The sequence below is a fragment of the Quercus robur genome, chromosome 2 (genome assembly GCF_932294415.1).
Source record: "Quercus robur chromosome 2, dhQueRobu3.1, whole genome shotgun sequence".
NCBI classification, from domain to species: Eukaryota; Viridiplantae; Streptophyta; class Magnoliopsida; order Fagales; family Fagaceae; genus Quercus; species Quercus robur.
In genome coordinates, this window is record NC_065535.1 from 39990938 (window position 1) to 40010922 (window position 19985).

A 19985-nucleotide genomic window follows, 5' to 3' on the forward strand; every position below is an offset into this window, starting at 1 on the left:
TTTTTTTTTTTACTAAAACAATTTCTCAATCATCATGATAGCAAATAAAAAACTAGAGTAACAATAATATTTTGTTTTAACCCCAAATTATATATATACAAATTTATCTTTTGACTAAAAAAAATTTCTCAATCGTTATTGTAAAGTCACAATTTGGGACCCAAGCCCAAAATGTACGGAATCTTGGTCCAATGAACCCAATTCAATGAATTTATAGAGAATGTGTTGGAAACTTGGACCTTAGCGAATTAAACGAACGACCAATAGTTTTTGGTGATAAAGAAAGAAAGATAACGTAAGTTTAATAGGGAAAGACGTCCTCGGATTTTACCTGAGGAGGTTGATTCTTAAGTACTGTTCTTAAGAATTTGTTACAAGTCCGGTCTCCAGACTGTTCTCCCTCCTTCTTTTTTCCCTTTTTCCCTATTTTATACTATCTTCCTCTCATTTCCACCGTCCACTTGTAGATTTAGATCATCTTCCATGGAATGGTCCGGAATGTCACTCTTAATGATAGACCATTCCCTTTGTCCTCGGCCTTGCCTGGCCGAGGAGGAGTTCTTACTCGGACTGGACCTTTGGCTCAACATATACATAGATATGGGCTCCCTGGCCTTTCACCCTCACAGTTATGATAGCCTATTATCGTCTCAATTGTCCGAAAGCAATCTTGGAACAATGTGAACTATGAAATGGAGAAACTTTATAAGAAAACATATAAAATAGAACACATATTATAACTAGAACAATGTAGTCCATAGATTACTCACATACATAACTCAAATCAAATTACAATAAAACTCACATGCTCACACAAGTTCCTATGACTTACACTTCTCAACATATAAAAAAGGAAGTTCCTATGACTAGCCTTGCAATTGCCATAAATGTTCAATGAGATCCTCCTAGAGTTGAAAATGAATTTCTCGGTCTCTAATGCGTCCATACCTCTCAATGTATGTGATAGGCCACAAACTGAATGACTCCTTGTGATAGAAATTAATTAATTAATTAGTTAAGTTATTAATTAATCAATTTATCATGCAAATGTGTGGTAGCACAAACAAATCACCAATAAACTAATAATGTAGCGGAAAATAAATAACATGGTGATTTGTTTACGAATGGGGAAAACCTAACGGCAAAAACCCCACCGGGTGATTTTCAGGTCACCACTCCCGAAACTCCACTATTATCACAACAAGCGGTTACAAGTAAAGGAATCCCAAGTACCTTACCAACCTACAGTTGAACCCTTACACTAATACCCAATTGAACTTATTCTGTAGTGACAATTCCCCTTTCTGATGCATGGCTATCCCAATATGTGACTAACTCCATAGCAACCCTTTGATTGTTGTAGTTGATTTGCAGCAGCTTCACATAGAAACACCAATAAGATCTTCAATGTTGGTGCAAGAGACTTTACTTGGTTACAGAACCTAAAGGCGTACAAGAAACACAGCAAGAACTTTTTCTTTTGTAGGAGGAGGCTTAGGGTTTCAAAAATAAAACCTTATGAAGCTTTCTAGGGTTAGGTTTTTCTTTTTCCACCTCCTTTAAATAGGAGTTTAATGGGCTCTCCTATTCCAAATAAGTTCACACAAATCTTGGGCTTTCCTAGTCCTATAAGGATTATACAAACCCATAAACAAATAGCCTTTTAGAATAAAAGGTTTCTGGCTATAATCTGAAAACCCGTAAGCTCGATAGATCGAGACATCTGTCGAGTTTTAATGAATCTCGACAGATCGAGCTTCTGTAGAGGAGGTATCGAGACTTGCAGATTGCACTTTTCTTGAGCAGTTCTTGAGTAATCTTCATGTCTTCAATTTAACCACTTGTAATGATCATCTTGAACTTATTTAGATTTACCCAAATATAAATAAAGTGCGTTTTGTCAACGGATATACCAATTACATAAAAATATGTCCCTAACAATCTCCCCCTTTGGCAATCCGTGACAAAACCATAAGAGTACATTGAATGTCCCAGAATACATTCTACTCAAGATTACAGAATAAATAAGCCTAATCTAAAATATCTGAACCTTGGAAGTTGCTGCAAGAAGAAGGTTTGGAATCTTGACTTGGCTTTAACTTGTCTTTCCTGAAAGTCACTAAACAAAACACATCAAGGTACCATGTGGAAAATAATGACAAGTTAGATAAATAAGAAACATGTGTATAAAGAGAGAAAAAAAACAACACATGTGAGATAAAGAGTGAAACACATACATCATCATTTAATATAGAAACAACAAATGATGTATGTAAATTGTTACAAAACCAAAAGATACACAACACAAAAAATATATCAATATCAATATGTATTAAACTAACTCTCCTCCTAAGTTAGTTACAACAAAAACATTCTTCCCTTTAACATGAAGTTCTCCCCCTGAATCTATTACTCGCCTTAAGGAATGACATTCAATTCTCAAATTTCTCCCCCTTTTTGACACGATTGTCAAAGGGCATAAAAAGCCAAAAGACATGATGAAGACAAACAGAAAATTGACATAGAGGGAATAAGGAGAATAAGGAACCATAGACCTACAAGAAAAAGAAAAACAAGATGCTATGGACATAAAGATAACCAAAAATATGCAAAACATGTGAAAAATAATGCATGCAAGAGGATCTCGATTGATCGAGAGGTGGCAAGACAGGTGTCGAGCATAATAGACGTCGACAGATGCAGCTGTCGAGGATCTATCGAGGGACAAATCAACAAAAGGCTAAAAAGATCTCGATCGATCCACCAGGTGTCGAGAAGTTATCGAGGAGACAGGATTTTTCTCAATCGATCCACCAGGTGTCAAGAAGCTGTCGAGATTGCGATAAGAAAAAGCTTAGGAAGCTCGACAGATAGCTAGCTATAGAGGAGGTATCAAGGAGGTGTCGAGCCAGCTTTTAAAAACAGTTTTTCGAGATGTGAAAAACACAGACATGAATGCAGTCCAACATGCAACTCAACCAATAATCCAATCAACATATTAAGCTCTCAAAATCATCTCTCAATTAAAATTTTAAGCACATAGATCTTCAAAAAACACACACACACACACTAAACAAGTCTAACCAATTTTATATTTCAAAAACAAGTAAAGACAGTTTAGTGAGCATACATTAACACATGTAAACCTTTGTGATGACCAAATCACATTGTATCTGCACATGTATCAAGAATAGTAAAGAATATTGCGTGTTGTGTGTGAAAAACATTGCAAGATTGCACAAGTGTATACATGTTATGACGATTTGAGATATGAGAAAATCACTTTACCTTACACACAATCATAACTGTTTGATGGGGACTATCACCTTCAAGGTACATCTTATAACTCCCACATCTCCTAGAATACATGCTTGAAATCATATTTAAAGCATTTTTGATCTTTTTGCTTTTGATTTTTCTTTGCATATTTTTCTTTTAAGCATATCATGCATGAGCATATTAGAGAAAGAAAAGAAATACCCAATGATATTTGACATTCCAATTTTGCTATGCCGAAGCATACAGGTGTCATATTATGATTGGCGGACAACAGTGGTGAGATGGTTATTTATGCCTTTCTCTTAGGATTTTCTAGTCCTTCCCGTCAAAAAGAGTGATATGAGTGTTAAGTATAAGAGATAACTTAATCATACTCATCACAAACATGAGCCACAAAGCTCACTTGCTTAGTTATGCATAGAGATGCTCATCTAAGTTACAAATGATACAAAGTTTAGAAGACTTTGTTTCAATGGCCATCCAAGGTACACAAGTGCCAATGTACACAAAACACACACTATTTTTGTATTTTTCTGATTTTTCAATTTTTTATTTTCTATTTTTATATCAAAAATAAAATAAACAAAACTGAAAACAAACAAACAAAAACATGTTAAACAAACAACATGAAAGCATGAAAGAAATATGCATATTCATGAAGGCATGATAGAAGGGTGCAGATGTATGAAAGCATGATAAGAAATCAAGCAAAAAGAGTCCTACTTTAGATAGAAAGAATTAAAGTAGAGGACAAACAGAAAAGACAATTAAGTCTTAGGATCCTTTATCACTCACACAGCACGAGTCTTTAGCCATGAAGATGAAAAAACACGTGTCCTAGTATGACTACTATAGGACATAGAGGAATTAGAATTCCCCTGAAATTGAGTTAAAGAGTTCAAAGTTTTTAATAACTCACCAAGAATAGGTACAAAGCCTTTAGACAAAGGATGAGACCTATTTGACACTCGCTTATGAGGAAACAACTTGAAACAATTAGGACGTGTATAACCGGAAGCACCACAATGGTGACAAACATGAGTAGTTTTCGAACTACTATGCTTCCTAGAAGGAGCTCTAACCTTGGAGGTTGACAAAGACCTTAACTTAGGACAATTTGGCCTAATATGACTAACAATATGACAATGATGACAAGTGCCGACAAATTCAGAATTTTTATTCTTCTTAGGAGGAGTTTTAGACATAGGTTTAGAAACTTCAGCGTTAACATCAGAATTTTTACCTTTGTCTATCCTAACAATATTAGCCTTCAACTCTTCATTATTCCTTTTAAATGGAGGAATATAAAAATCCTTTTCTTTTGAGTTAGGCTCAACAACAAGTTTGGCACTAGTTAATTTTTCAACTTCAGTTTTAGATTCAACTAGTTGCTCTTCCAAACTTTTAATTTTGTCCACCTGAGATGAAATTTGATTTTTAAAATTCTCATTCAAATTATTGGCTTCATCCAATTTTGCAATCAAATCATCTTTTTCAAGCTTGACCTTCTTAAATTTAGCTTTTAATTTTGTAGAATATTCAAGAGATTTCATACAAAAATTATAAAGCTTGCAATAGGCATCTTGAATATCATCATCATCATTCAACATAAGATCATGCAAATCAAAACAATCAAGAGTTTTCATGACAACAAGGGTCAATGGATCACACAGCAAAGATTAAACCTTAATCAGAGTGTGCATGTTCTGATACCACTTGATAGGCCACAAACTGAATGACCCCTTCTGATAGAAATTAATTAATTAATTAACCAAGTTATTAATTAATCAATTTATCATACAAACTCGTGGTAGCACAAACAAATCACCAATAAACTAATAATGCAGCGGAAAATAAATAACACGGTGATTTGTTTACGAATGAGGAAAACCTAACGACAAAAACCCCACCGGGTGATTTTCAGGTCACCACTCCCGAAACTCCACTATTATCACAACAAGCATTTACAAGTAAAGGAATCTCAAGTACCTTACCAACCTACAGTTGAATCCTTACCCCAATACCCAATTAGACTTGTTCTGTAGTGACAGTTCCCCTTTATGATGCATGACTCCCAAGTACATGACTAACCAATTTGATGCACAGATCCCAATACACGGCTTACTCCTTTGCACAAATCCCAATACGTGACTAACTCCACAACAACCTTTTGATTGTTGTAGTTGATTTGCAGCAGCTTCACATAGAAACACCAATAAGATCTTCAATGTTGGTGCAAGAGATTTTGCTTGGTAACAAAACCCAAAAGCGTACAAGAAACTTAGCAAGAACTCTTTCTTCTGTAGGAGGAGGCTTAGGGTTTCAAAAAGAAAACCTTATAAAGCTCTCTAGGGTTAGGTTTTTCTTTTTCCACCTCCTTTAAATAGGAATTTAATGGGCTCTCCTATTCCAAATAGGTTTACACAAATCTTGGGCTTTCCTAGTCTTATAAGGATTATACAAACCCATAAACAAATAGCCTTTTAGAATAAAACATTTCTAGCTATAATCTGAAAACCTGTAAGCTCGATAAATCGAGACATATGTTGAGCTTTAATGTATCTCAACAGATTGAGCTTCTGTCGAAGAGGTATCAAGACCTACAGATTGCACTTTTCTTGAGCAGTTCTTGAGTAATCTTCATGTCTTCAATTTAACCACTTGTAATGATTATCTTGAACCTATTTAGATTTACCCAAATACAAATAAAGTGCGTTTTGTCAAAGGATATGTTAATTACATAAAAATATGTCCCTAACAGTATGACATAAATCCATCACTTTGTTCACGTAACACTTGCATAGGAGGATTATCCACTCCATCAATTTGTTCATAATCCAAGTCTACCACTTCATTATTATCCCGCTCATCTTCAACAATCGTGTTATGGAGAATTATACATGCTTTCATGATTTTTTGGAGTGTTTCAAGATGGAAAAATCGTGTAGGTTCACGAACAATTGCGAAACGTGCTTAAAGCACTCCAAATGCATGCTCAACATCCTTCCTACACGCCTCTTGGGCTGCTACAAATAATTTTCGCTTATGTCCTTGAGGAGACGGGATTGCTTTCACAAATGTTACCCACTTTGGATATATACCATCAGCAAGGTAATATCCCATTGTGTAGTCATGACCATTGATTGAGTAATGTACTGCAAGAATACGTCCTTTAGCAAATTCATTAAATACATGAAACCGCTCTAACACATTAATATCATTATTTGACTCAAATAACCCAAAAAATGCATGACATATCCAAAGATCATACGATGCTACTGCCTCTAAAATAATAATAGGCTCACAATATTGATCTTTCCATGCAAATGGACAATTTTTCCACTTTCAATGCATGCAATCAATTGAACTTAACATACTTAGAAAACCTCGACGTTTGCCATAAGCTAACAGTCTAGCAATATTTTCATTGTTTGGCTTTCTCAAGTATTCCTCAGAGAAAACATCAATTACCGCAGTAACAAATTTTTTCAAACTTTCTAATGCAGTAGTTTCTCCAATCCGTACATATTCATCTATCAAATCACCCAATACTCCATACACAAGCATTCTAAGTGCAGCAGTTATCTTTTGTAATGAAGATAAACCAAGTTTGTTGGCACTATTTCTTTTTTGGACAAAGTAAGAGTTATGAGTTCTTACCTTAGATTGAATACGAAGAAAAAGAGAACGCTTCATCTGAAATCTCCTACAAAATAAAGCAGGTGGATATATTGTTGCAGGAGCAAAATAATCAAGAAAAAGCCTCTCATGGCCTACCAAATGATTACGTCGGATAAAGCGACGATGTTTAGGTTGTGATGTTTCCATAACAAGTTCTTCGATTATCTCATCCTCATCTGAGTCATCAAATAGCAACTTGCACAACAAAGAGCGATTCAGGGATGATTCAAGGCAATTGGAAAGCAATTATTACTATAGATGCAAGATTAAAATCAAGTGACATAAGCCACAACAAAATGAATATAACCAATTCATACAATGTAGTCACAATACAAACACATACATATAGTTTAAGATTAAAGTCAAGTAACATAAGCCACTATAAAATGAATATAACAAATTCATACAATGTAGTCACAATACAAACATATACATCTAGTTTAAAATTAAAATTAAGTGACATAAGCCACTACAAAATGAATATAACCAATTCATACAATGTAGTCATAACACAAACACATACATCTAGTTTAAGATTAAAGTCAAGTGACATAAGTCACTACAAAATACATAAAAGCCTAAGCTGCATTCAAAATGCAATCAAACCCGTTAATTACATGAACTTCGTTTTGCCATGATTTCCTCTTGGAGTTGTTCATAAAAAGCTTTTGTGCTCTAGTCAAGCCACTTGTATCTTTCATCATGATTCTCTCCTCCTCTAACATATATTCTATATCAAATTTTTTCTTCTCAATCATGATTTTTTCCTTCTCAATCTTAAGTTTTTCCCTCTCAATAAACATTTTTTCCTCTTCCAATCGAGTTACATCCTCAATAAATTTCAATTTCTTGGTCAAATATTCCCCTACATCTTTTTCGGTGGCTTTGTTCTTTCGGATGGCCTTTTCAGCCTTCCTACCAATTGGCCTCTCAAAATGGGAAGTGTCACCAAGTCCGGACCCACAATCCCCATCGCCAATAGATGTTGACTCTGGAGTTGGAGGCACGTTTGCTCTCGATCTTCCATTAGGATCGGCAAACTTTGGTTGGTCCTTTAATATGAGCTAATAATGATCAAGAAGAAATGATTTCTTGTGCGTCTCTTTATACAAAGCCTTTGCATTGGTAATCTAAACAAATTAAAAGAAATATAACATGATTAATATCTTCAAACTATTGGTGAATGGGTATATTAACACTATTGCCATATAATTTATACTTTATCTTCTTCGGTTATACCACTTTGATGATGTGTGTTAACTTTAGCCATACACCCGACAAACTTATTTGTCTTTTCACTAATCGTTTCCCAACGACTTAGCACGGAGATAATAGTACATATGGTACTGGATGTATTGTACTACGTGAAGTACTCCCAAACTTTTTGACAAAATGTATTTAGTGTTTGTTCATTACTGTTTATGGCATCAATAGTATTGAGCCATGTTGATACTAGGAGTTGATCTTCCTCTACACTAAAGTTAGAGCCCCGTTTTCCTTTTGTAGAAGAGGCATTTTCAACTTGAGGTTAAGGTGGAGGTGGAGGTGGAGGTGGAGAATCAGAAACTGACATAGGAGTATTTTGAGATGTTCCCAAAAATTGAGTCAATTTCTATATCCCCATTCATGATACCCATGAAATATGGTAGGTCTCTACGTAACTCCGTGTCTCTATGTGACTCCATAAAATTAGAAAAAAAAATGTAAACTTCCCTGCACATAGAAAATTCCCAAACTAACATTTATATCAAAACTTAAAATACTTAGAATTATAACAATAGAACATGATTATGCATAAATACTACATGCAATTTCATAAATCCATTATTCTAACAAAAAATGCAGCACAACACTTCTAAGACACACAATTGTGTGGAACATAAAAATAGTAAACAATAAAAACACACTTGATGCCAAGATGCATTAAATTCCATGTTCACAGAAGTAAATCAACGGAAGATCAATGAACATTCCAATAGAAACATGTAGGAATCTTAGGAATATGAAATGCAGTAGCATATAAGAATTGTTCTAATAAAGAAAACATAAAGATCTTTTCCATAAATAATTATGGTTTCTAATGATAAAATATACAGCCATTAAAAAAAAAAAAAAAAGCATTAGAAAAAGGGTGTTATTCATTCTGAGAGAGTGAGACAGAGGAAACTTTCCAAACATTCCTCTTGAACTAAGTTATCAACATTTTAACCTCTCATGGACCCAACAAGCAAATTAAACACAAAAAGAAAATAAAGTGTAAACATCAAACATTACCAAACAAACATTCTTTTCCCCTGCTATGCGCCTTGAAAAAAAAAGGCATACAGTATTCCTAAAGCCTACCAATTCGTGGAAATTGTGACCCACTATTCCAATTTCAGTTCATCCTAACAAGAAATTTGACCTCAAATTCATGGCAAATACCAATAATCCAAAACAACAATAAAATTTCATATATAAAAAATCCCACATTCTTTGATGTTATACCCAAATCAAAAATCCCACATTCTTTGATGTTATACCCAAATCAAAAACCCCAAGCATCCACATGAAGAAGACAGAGACAACTGACCTGAAGTGGATTGGCGGAAGAGAAGTGGCTCTGAGGTAGATAGGCGGCGTGGGTCTGAGGCTGATTGGCGGCTGGTGGGTGTCGGTGACGTCGAGCTTTGGTGGCGGCGACGTTGACGATGGTCAGGCCGGCAGCGGTAAACAAAGTGAGCTTGAGAGACTAGAGTTGAGAGAGTGAGCTTGAGAGAGATAAGATGAGAGTGAATGAGAGAGAGAGGCACGGTGTGATAAAAGAATGAGAAAAAAAGGAGCAAGTGGTATTATTTTAATGCCGGTTGGAATAAAAATATATTATTTTTTTTAGCTTTCAGCTACAATGCACATCTATCTGCACTGCTGGATGGTGGTTTTTAGTGTTTTGGTGGAGCTTAAATAGCTATATGGCTATTTAGCTCCATTGCTGTGAATGCTCTAAGAGAAAGAAATATATAAGCTATTGTTACTTTTTCCATTTCTATTAGTCGTCTAATCGGTCGTTCTCTTTAGCTCTCCCATTGTGAATTTTTTCTCTACTTATTATAAATTAATTGTGAGTCTTATTTACCTTTTGTTTTGCAACTCCCACAATAACTATCATAATTATTTAATTTCATATTTATATACAAAAAAAGAGTAAATAGTTTTAAAGATAAAATCATATTTTATTTAGTTAACTTTCTCATGCATTGTTCAAGTTGCTGACAAGTAGTTATTAAACTAGGATAAATTAGACTAGTTGAATCAATTATCGAGTGGACCAATATTAAAGTCGGTCTTGTTATTTAGTTGAACAACTTATGCAATTGCACTAATAAAACCCAGTAAGATCCAATAAGTTTTTTGAAACTTGTGCAACCTAGACAAGTTTTTTTTACCCCACTGGTTATGTAATAATAAACAAAGTCGCTTTTATGTCCATTGCAGTACTCTTTTTTTTTTTTTTCTTTTTTTTTTTTCCTTTTTAAATAAAGAGTCTAATGAAAACATAGGATTTTATAATAAGTTTTTGATGTTGGATTTTTCAATGAAGATAGAGTTTCATGTACTAGCTCATATCACAATCCATAGAATTGGAGTAGCTAGTGAGATATGCAACATGCAAACAATGTGATTTTGGAGTTTGAGAAATACTTTTGTTTTTTTGCTGAATTTGAGAAATACTTTTGTTACTAGATTTTTAAGACATAGTATAATATAATTTCATCTTTTTAGTAGAGACTTTACTACAATTCAATGATATCATCCTTGTATTTTATGTTCTCTTGTGAAATCTTTATTTTGAATTATTAAAAGGTTGACAAAGTGATGTTATGGTGTTAAGTTATGGTTTTTCACATAACATTTGTGTTGGCTTAATTCTATGACAAAAAGTGTTGTAATTGCATTAATTTTTTTCCTTATATTTTGTGGGATTTTATTGTATTGGGTTTAGTATTAAGTTGGTGAAGATTGCTCATGAAGTTGATCTCGTGGGTGGTGCAATCCGCAAAATTTACATGAGAAGCACATGCTGGAAGCTGAAGAGTCAAGTGCCAAAATGTATTTCGCGAGTCACTTTGCAACTTAGGCCAAGTTGAGAGTAACCCGCTAAACTCTCTATCTGGAAGATTTTAAGTGTGACCTTACATCTTCTTTACCCTACTATATATACCCCCATTACCCACAAAATTCAAAAGGAGGCTATTTAGAAGAAAACCCTAGAGAGATTTCTACAACACAACCATCATTTTAGAAAGAGACCTACTTATCCTTAAGTGAGAATTCTCTTGTAATCTCTTCTCCTTTCCCTCTCCCATTGTTATACCTTGAGAGGAGATTTGTACCGAAACACAACCCACACCTATTTAGAGTGTAGAGAGTGATTTGGAGTTTGGGAAGTATTGGGGATTTGCCAAAAGAAGCCGATGAGGCTTGGTGGATGCAATCGGGTGGTATTGCGGGATCCGGATAACTAGTGAAGAAAAGACTCCGAAAAGTCCATTGGTAGCTGAAGCATGGAGGGTTCAAGTACATTGGGTAGATTAGACTTGGAGGGTCTTTTTAATATTCATGTACTCCAACTTATTCACTAGCGGATTGATTTTGACTTGGAGGGTTGCGAAGAGGTTTTTTGTCGAGTTTTTTGGTTTCCTCTTCAATAACACATCGCCATGTTATTGTGTGTTTGCATCTCTCTTCCCTTACTCTTTGTGCTTTACATTTATTGTTTATTGCTTATGTTCATGCACTAGAGTAGATCCGGTTTATTGCGCTTCATTTACTCTTGTTCCGCACTTAAATAAGTTAAAGTAAAAGCAATTAAGCAGTGTTTTTAAAATTGGGGGTCTCAACAAACTATAGTGTTTTACACTGTTTAAGCTTTCATATGGAATATAAAATTTACAAACTAATGTGTCATTTTTTTAATACAAAATATAAATATAATTTAAATTTTATTTATTATATTACTAATGTGATAACAATTATATTCATTGTCATACCAATTTGTAATAAGGTTTGTTAAATTGTGATTTTCTATTTTATGTTGGCTATATTCCATGCCAAATTTCTTTGTAATTTCATGCATAAATTCTATGTATTTTGTGGGATTTGATGTATATGAGTTTAGTATAGAGTTGGTGAATAATTGCTCAAATCAATGGATTTTACGACTTTCTCACGAGTATCTCGTGACTATAGCACCCACTAATGATCATGTGAGTAGCACATGCCAGAAGTTCATACGTATTTACACACTTTCATTTTAATACAAACCTATCAAATGTTCTAAAGACAAGAAATGATCTTATATAACACATACCTATAGTTTATAAAATGGATCTTAGAAAATTTAGAGTATATTTTTATTTATTTTTTGATAATCAATAGATCAAGTAGATATAAGAAAAAAAATCTAGATTTGTGCAAATTCTTTTCTTATATTTTCTTATATCTAGTAGATCAAGTAGATATAAGAAAAGAGATTGCACAAATCTGTTTTTTTTTTTTTTTTTTTTTTTTTTTTTTAAATAAAGTTTTTACCTTAATATTTGGGCTCCTCAATTTCTTCCATGGAGTAATTCTAGAGATACAAACATTTTTACAAAAACTTTTACAAAATACTGATATGATGAATGGTTATTGGTAAATGAAAAAATTATGTTAATGGTGGGTCTAGATAAAAACCAATGATAAGTTGGTCACATCAACATTTTTTAAAAATATTGCAAAATAGTTTGTGACTGTAGCATTACTCTTCTTCCATGGGTCACCTAATTAGTAATTACAGAGGATAGGTGATTTATAGGAATTTAGGGGTTATGAGATGAAGAAAAAAGCTAAACAATTTCATTTTTGGGTCTATGGGTGAGTTTTTTTTGGATAAATCTAGGGACACAACTTCTTCCAAATATATTTCACAACTTGCTCCAATGACAAGTTATTAGTAGTAAAAAAAAATAAATGTGGTGCCAATAGTGGGTTTATGTGAAAATAATTGTCTACTACTCACAATTTACCATGCCTTTCAAAAGACAAAAGACGAGTTTCGACGAAAACTTCGTTAAAATCATGGAACTCGTCTTTTGAAAAGACAAGTTCCTTTCAAAACATGGAATTCATCTTTTCAAAAAATTGGTTTCACTTGGTTAGTCCTCCTAATCGGGGCCCATTTGGGAACAACTTATTTAGCATTTTGCTGAAAGTTTATTGCTGAACGTATGATTAAAAATAAAAAATAAAAAATAAAAAGAGTAAAAGAAAAAGTCATGTGGGACCTAGGGGACCCTCAAACAGTTATTGTTTTAAAAAAAAGTAAACCAAAAAGTAATGAAAGTGGGCTCACAAACTAGTGGCGGCTCCAAGATTATTTTCTAAAGGGGGTCTATAAGAAACATAAATTATATAAAATTTAAAACAAAAGAAAACTTGAATATATTGATATCACAAAAAAAAAAAAAAAAAAAAAAAAAAAAAAAAAACCACAAAAACACAAATACATGAAGTTTTACAATTGTTTCTACAAGATTTCATATTTTAAAATTGTTGCATGATATTTTCATTATAAATGCTACTATCCAAGAAATCATTCATCTACTGATCTCTCATTTGATTAATTTTTTTTCAAATTTTTTAAGATCTAAAAGAGCTTTTTCTACTTTCACGCTAATTGTTTCTACTTTTGTTGTTAGACTTTTTATTTTTTTTAGATTGGTTTGTCATTGGGTTTTTGTGTGTGTATGTGTTTAAAAAAGACTAAGATATTATTAATAGGATCATAGTCAAGTTTGTTTCAGCTGAGCTTAAAAAAAAAAAAAAAAAGGATTAGGGTGTTCAAAATTATATTTTAGGGGGTCAAAATAAAAAAAAAAAATTTCTAAAATTATATATGGTAATTTTTTTTTTTTTTTTTTTTTGCCATTTTAAGTGGTTCATTTGAACCCCCTGGGCTTCAAGTGGAGTCGCCCATGCCCCAAACACTTGCAAATGTTGTTTTGCTCTTGAAAAAGTAGCAAGTAGGCTTGCAAATAATCAAGTGTGTCACGTGGGCAAACTTCAAATAAGTTGAATAAGCTAAAAGCTAGCGTGAAAGTTTACACACCTAATTACTAGGTGCTGTTTTAGGCCCCCAACTTTTAATTACGACTTAATTAATTTTAGGCTAAACACAATTCAAACAAAATATATGTAATTAGCCAATTATTTAACTGAACCACCAAAAAAAATGCATGGATGAATATAAATGTGCAATGCAATAATGTAAAGGAAAATAGGTAAAATAATATCAAACCCAAGATAACACCCAATGTGTTACTGAAGAGGAAAATCGAAGAACTCGGTGTAAAAACCTCTCTGCAGCCCTCTAAGCCAAAAATGATCCACTAAAAATAAGTTGAAGTACAAGGATATCAAAGAGATCATCCAAGCCTAATCTACCCATTGTACGTGTGCTCTCCAAGCTCTAGCTGTTAACAAACTACATCGAGTCATGCCTTCACTAGCTTACTAGGTCCCATGATACTGCCCGATTGCATCCCCATGCCTTACCGGCTGAATATGTGGTCAAGCTCCAATGCTTCCCAATGGATCAAAACACCCTCAACACTCAGAATGTGTGTGGATTGTGTTTGATTAAATCTCCTCTCAGTATGGCATTGAGGGAGGGAAGAGAGGTGGAGAAACTAAGGTGTTAGGCTCTCACAATGAAAGGCATAATTCTTACACTTTCAAGGGATTTCTTTAGGGTTTTCTGTATGATTCTCACTTTACAATTTTGTGGGAAATGAGAGTATATATAGTGTAGGAATAAAGGAGGAAAGATGCCACTAGAACATTAGCTAGCAGTGCAACTAGCAATTCACTCATGGGTTGGTCTACTTGCGAGTTAGCACAGTTGTAACGAACTTTTGAAATTCCTCACGTGCTCCTCATAGGTCAACTTTTGGGTTGTAGTCCTGAGCTACTCGCAAGTCAATCTTGAGTTCTACTAATTAAGCAAATCTTCACCGACTCTAAACTAAACCCATGTACATTAAAAGCTACAAAATACAAATAAATCATTGCACGCATTACAATCGAATTGACACATAATAAAGCCAACAAAATTATCATAAAAAAAATCACAACTTAACATAGCATAATGGAAAAATGGTATATTGCCATGTTACTACTAGAAATCGTCACTTGATTAGACAAGATTCAAAAGAGGCCAATCTCCAAATAACTTTTAGTCATAAACAAATAAACTGCATTGTAGTTGGGACCTTAATTTTCTCTTTTTCGTTAACTGGATGGATAATACAAAAACTACACTGTAATGGTGTTACCACAGCAACGCCTTAAGGTTACACAGCCCATAACATCCTGATTCAGTAATAACAAAATACAAGGAGGGTGATCAAATAGTTAGGACTTAGGACCTTAGTTTTCCTTCAAACTGTTTGGTAGAAATCTCCTCTAACCTATTATGTGGTGATTCATAAAACTATCAACGCATATGAAATTATAAGACTCATGATATTATTTAAACAAGTTACACAATTCATTAAATAGATCATGTGACAAAATACATAATGGTTGTTTGAATAGTTATGGAATAGGTTGGAGGAATTTTCCTCCAAATTAGCTTGGAGTTAAAATCTGTCCCAACTATGATGGATTTATATATGAACATCTATAACAAGTATAGTTTTCTTTTTGAAAACTGTACATTAATTACAATTCATAATTAAATATTTATTATCTTTTAACATTTGCCCTCAAGGCCCTATTTGACAAGATTGAGTCATAGTCAAATGAATTGAGTTTTTCCCTTCTCAATATATATATATATATATATAATAACTACATTATTTTTTCCCCCAAAGACGAGTTTTATTACAATAAAAACGTCTGGAAAAACTTGATTATTGTCCGAAGTATTTGTACCTTTACATTAAAACCAATGTGCCACAGCCACAAGGTATGTCCCTCGTAAATATGGAACAGAAGCTTCGTGACCTAATTTTTGTTTGAATAGTTGTAGTACAAGTAGGATAATTTTCCGTCAATTTTCGAGGTGAGCTGATTTGCAATGAATCCGCTGTAACGATCTTCATAAGCTGACATGCAAATATCAATGACCTTCTTTGACATGTGGTCTTCTTGATAAAATGGCTGTCCAATTAATTCATCAATAGGCATCCACTGAAGAAGCAGAACACTTTGCACAATCAATTGAGAGAGCTAGAGATGACAAATAAAAAATAAATTACAGTGAAAAGGAATATTATGCTAGTCTTTCCAAATAGCGTGATTTTAGAAAAAAAAAAAAAAAAGTACCTAGCCAAATTTACTTAGCTATGTAGCACTTTTTTGAAACTTAAGTTTGTCAAACTTGAGTTCCAAGTGAATCTCGAATTTACCAAACTCGAGTTCCATGCATTATGTTTTATTAGATTAACATAATGTTTGGAATTCGAGTTTGGTAGACATAATGCTTGGAACTCGAGTTTGGTAAACTCAAGCTTAAAAAACTAGAGTTTGGTTAACTCAAGCTTGAAAATCTCGAGTTCCAAAAAAAGTGTTACATAACTAAATAAGTTTGGCCAGCTGCTTTTTTTCTAATTTTTTCCTAAAATTATGCTATTTGGCAAAATAGGCCAATTACTCTCTTGGTCCCATATTACTGATCCAAAATTCTAAACTATCCAGCCTATTTTGTGATGTCTTGGAATATGATTCTCTTTCAAAAGTAAATACACACAACTTTCTTCACTTTTATTTTATTTTGTTCAAAATGTTAATGTCTTTTCCTTGTAAGTTTTATTTGAGATTTTGATATATAAAGGATAGCAGTTTTTGGAATTTTATATAACTAATTTTTTTCTTCATAAATTGAATTTCTAAACATGACCAACAATGTGTGATGAAAGAAATATGAAGTTACAATTTGACTGTACTATTTTATACCTTGGCAGCTTGAATTTCCTTCTCATCGATTGTGATTTCAAAGGACAATGGCTTAAGCATGCACACGAAGAGCAAATCTGAATTCTCAAAAGCCACAAGGTGGGCATGTCTTTGAAGTTGCAACCAAAAAAAAAAAGGTAGAATTATAAGAAAGAACGTCAATATATATGTTCATCTCATAGTGGCAGAAGACATTTTCTAACTGAAGGCAATAGTAGCAGAATAAAACTTTACCTGAAAGCAACCAGTTCCAGGAAAATTGTGTCAACCTGTGAAGAGAAAGGGTGCATTAGAACTTAAAAGTAATTAACAAGAAACAATGTTCATAGCTATAATATTCAGAGAAAGATTCTTACCCCAGTTTCTTCTTTCACTTCTCTGATGGCTCCAGTGAATACGTCTTCAGACTGAAATGAGCCAAAGAAAGCACTCATTATTATTTGCACTCAAAAGGAAACATTTCATCGACAAAGGAGATTAGTGTGGAATCTGCTTAATAACATAATTCAAAGTGCGGAAAATATTTCACCTTGTTAATATAGCCAGTAGGCAACTTCCACAAGCCTGAGCAACTACAAGGACATTTTTCTTTCACCACAAGGACCTAAATATAGTTAAAACAATAAGGAAAAAAAAGGTGTAGAATTAACCATTCCCAATCTAAAAATAGAATAATATAAACATGTACCTCTCTTTTGTCGTTGAGCACAAATCCTCCAACGCCAATTTGATGTGAAGGGCTAGCAGGAAGCATGGAGGGCTCATTAGGAATCCAATATGTTAACATAACATATCCTGATTCAGCTTGATGGTAATTGAAACCCTCCTTTAAAACAAGAAACAAAGAAGTTACACATAACAATTAGTTTGCAACTAATCTAATACTGAATGATTCAATGATAATTTACATAACAAAGAAGTCAGATGTGGTATTGTTAATGATAAAGGAGAGCTCTTGCATGACTCCACAATGGAATACTAAAGCATTACCTGTATAGCAATTGGAACAAGATCAGCTTGATCTAGTAGAATTTTGAGCCATACTCCTTTTTTCCCCTGCATTGCACATTTAATTAGGCATCAAGTAAAGCTTGTAGGTGAAAGTAACAACAGGAACAATAAGTTATGGCAGGTCTCTGATTTGTTAAAGTTGCAACTTGATTATAAATCATCCCTGGTTTTATCTAATACAAACAAAGAATTCCCAAGATTATCCGGGCAATACCTGCTTCATGGGAAGCATTGCTAGGGGGACTATCCCAAAGCCATGTGATAATATATGACTGAACAGAACAAGTACTAGTCCATGTTGAAACTTCACAAACATGAAATTGATTATACTGAAAAGGGAAATATAAATACAAAACAGAACGATTACAATTTTCTGAATGACATGCTAATCTTCCGAGGAAAATTTTTGGCAAATCTGTAAATTTGAGTATGTGATAGTAGGACATGCTTATGAATGAGTTGCATTCTAGTATCTGCCTTGATTGACTTTTGTCATGCGTCATTAAGTTAACTAAAATCCCACCTTCAACTTCCAGTTTGACAGAGAAGCTCGAAGGGCCAATGCAAAAGCATTTGCACTTAAAGGTAAGCTTTCTGGATTAATAATGACACCATCATAGTCATCATCCCAAGCATCAAGCAATTCCACTCTCATGCTTGGTGATGATATATTTGGAGATAAAACATGTATTCCCTTTTTCTTGTGCACATAGCTGCTCCCATGAAGTGGCACGGTAGAGGACTTGAGTTGAGTACTTGAGGTAGTTGAGAGAATAGACTTCTGCAAGAAACCTAGACAATAAAATGAACATGTTATGACTTTGATTTGTTCTTTTGTATTAGGAAAAAAAATGTTCACAACTCAGACAATTAGTAATGCTCACCCTTTGATAAACACTGGAAGCTGCAATCTTTAGCCCCAGAACTTCTAGGCTGCTCTATGAGACGCTGAATGCAAAAACCGGACCATTGACAGGCATCCATCACTGCTGCCATCATCACCATCCTTGCAAAGAATCATGATGACCTGACTTTCCATTATCTATATATAGCCCTTGCAGAGAAAAAGAAAAGAAAAGAAAATATTCTTATTGGGAGAATATTATTTGGCAGGCAAGTAGGAGGGAAGAGATGTAAATTTAATTTTTGTAGTTAAGAATCAACATTGTTGCATAATCTAGACCTCTTCCTAGTTCACATCATCCAAACAAAAATTTTAACCAGTATATTTTTGTCTTAACTGAAAACAATAATCAATCACCCTGATAAACTAGCAGCCACTACAACTTCCCTTAGTGCTACTTATCTATATTTCAGTTGTTTGTCAGAAGGATGAGAATATTCTATATCCATTTCAACAATTCATGGACTCACTTTGCATCATATTGTGCGCTTAATCCGTTTTTAACTTTCTGTTTCTGAGGCATACTGAACAATTTTCCCTCGAAAACAGCATCATTTTGATATGGGGAGGTTTATAACTTTTCACTAGTTGCACCATATATGGAACTGTTCCTATTCCCTTCCCTTGAAGGATTATTCTCTTTTCCTTGTTTTATTTTTAGTATAATCGTTATCTTGATGCTTAAATAGCATTAGCAGCATGTTGTATACATTACCAGGCCACTCAGATTTTGCCCTCACACAATTACGTTAGTCCCTATATATATGTCATTCTTTACCTTTAGTTTTGGGAATGAAAATTAGCTTAATTCGAACTTAGCGTTAGATGGGAAGATTGGAAGGAATTTATAATATTCCTGAAAGAGAAATAGGAATGCATGTCAATATCCAAGCAGAATCTATTCAACAAGTATCGATGTCTCATTTTATATCACCATGAGCATCGTAAGAGGAACCACATAAAGTCCCAGTTGCTAACCTTTCTTCAATATTGAATGGCTAATATGGCATTAAGCTAAGTAAAGCAGTGCAATATGCTTTATGTGAGGTCAGGTGCTAGTTTTATAAAACTAGAGATTCCACTTCTTCCATTTTTGTGTGTTAGTAGTCTGTCGGAGAAACTAAGCCAAGAT

The 19985-nt window shown here is 33.8% G+C and overlaps 1 protein-coding gene across 1 annotated transcript; it reads right to left on the reverse strand.

Moving 5' to 3' along the window:
• Positions 1-15878: 15878 nt before the first annotated feature.
• On the reverse strand, positions 15879-19186 carry LOC126713678 (nudix hydrolase 8-like). The gene is made up of 9 exons (XM_050413507.1): positions 18834-19186; positions 18473-18741; positions 17929-17994; positions 17627-17764; positions 17468-17542; positions 17295-17345; positions 17173-17207; positions 16939-17047; positions 15879-16173 (listed from the first exon to the last, which is right to left on the reverse strand). Exons 1-9 carry the CDS (start codon positions 18952-18954, stop codon positions 15988-15990), a joined length of 1050 nt encoding a protein of 349 aa, XP_050269464.1. The 5' UTR covers positions 18955-19186; the 3' UTR covers positions 15879-15987.
• Between the last annotated feature and the right edge of the window lie 799 nt (positions 19187-19985).

Bases quoted from the DNA above. Each gene is read 5' to 3' on its own strand.
- LOC126713678 (XM_050413507.1), bottom strand. From the start codon at position 18,954: ATGGTGATGATGGCAGCAGTGATGGATGCCTGTCAATGGTCCGGTTTT. The intron at 17,346-17,467 runs GTGAAATATTTT...GGCTCATTTCAG, and splicing joins CTACTGGCTATATTAACAAG to TCTGAAGACGTATTCACTGG. The intron at 17,208-17,294 runs GTAAGAATCTTT...TTCTCTTCACAG, and splicing joins AAGTGAAAGAAGAAACTGGG to GTTGACACAATTTTCCTGGA.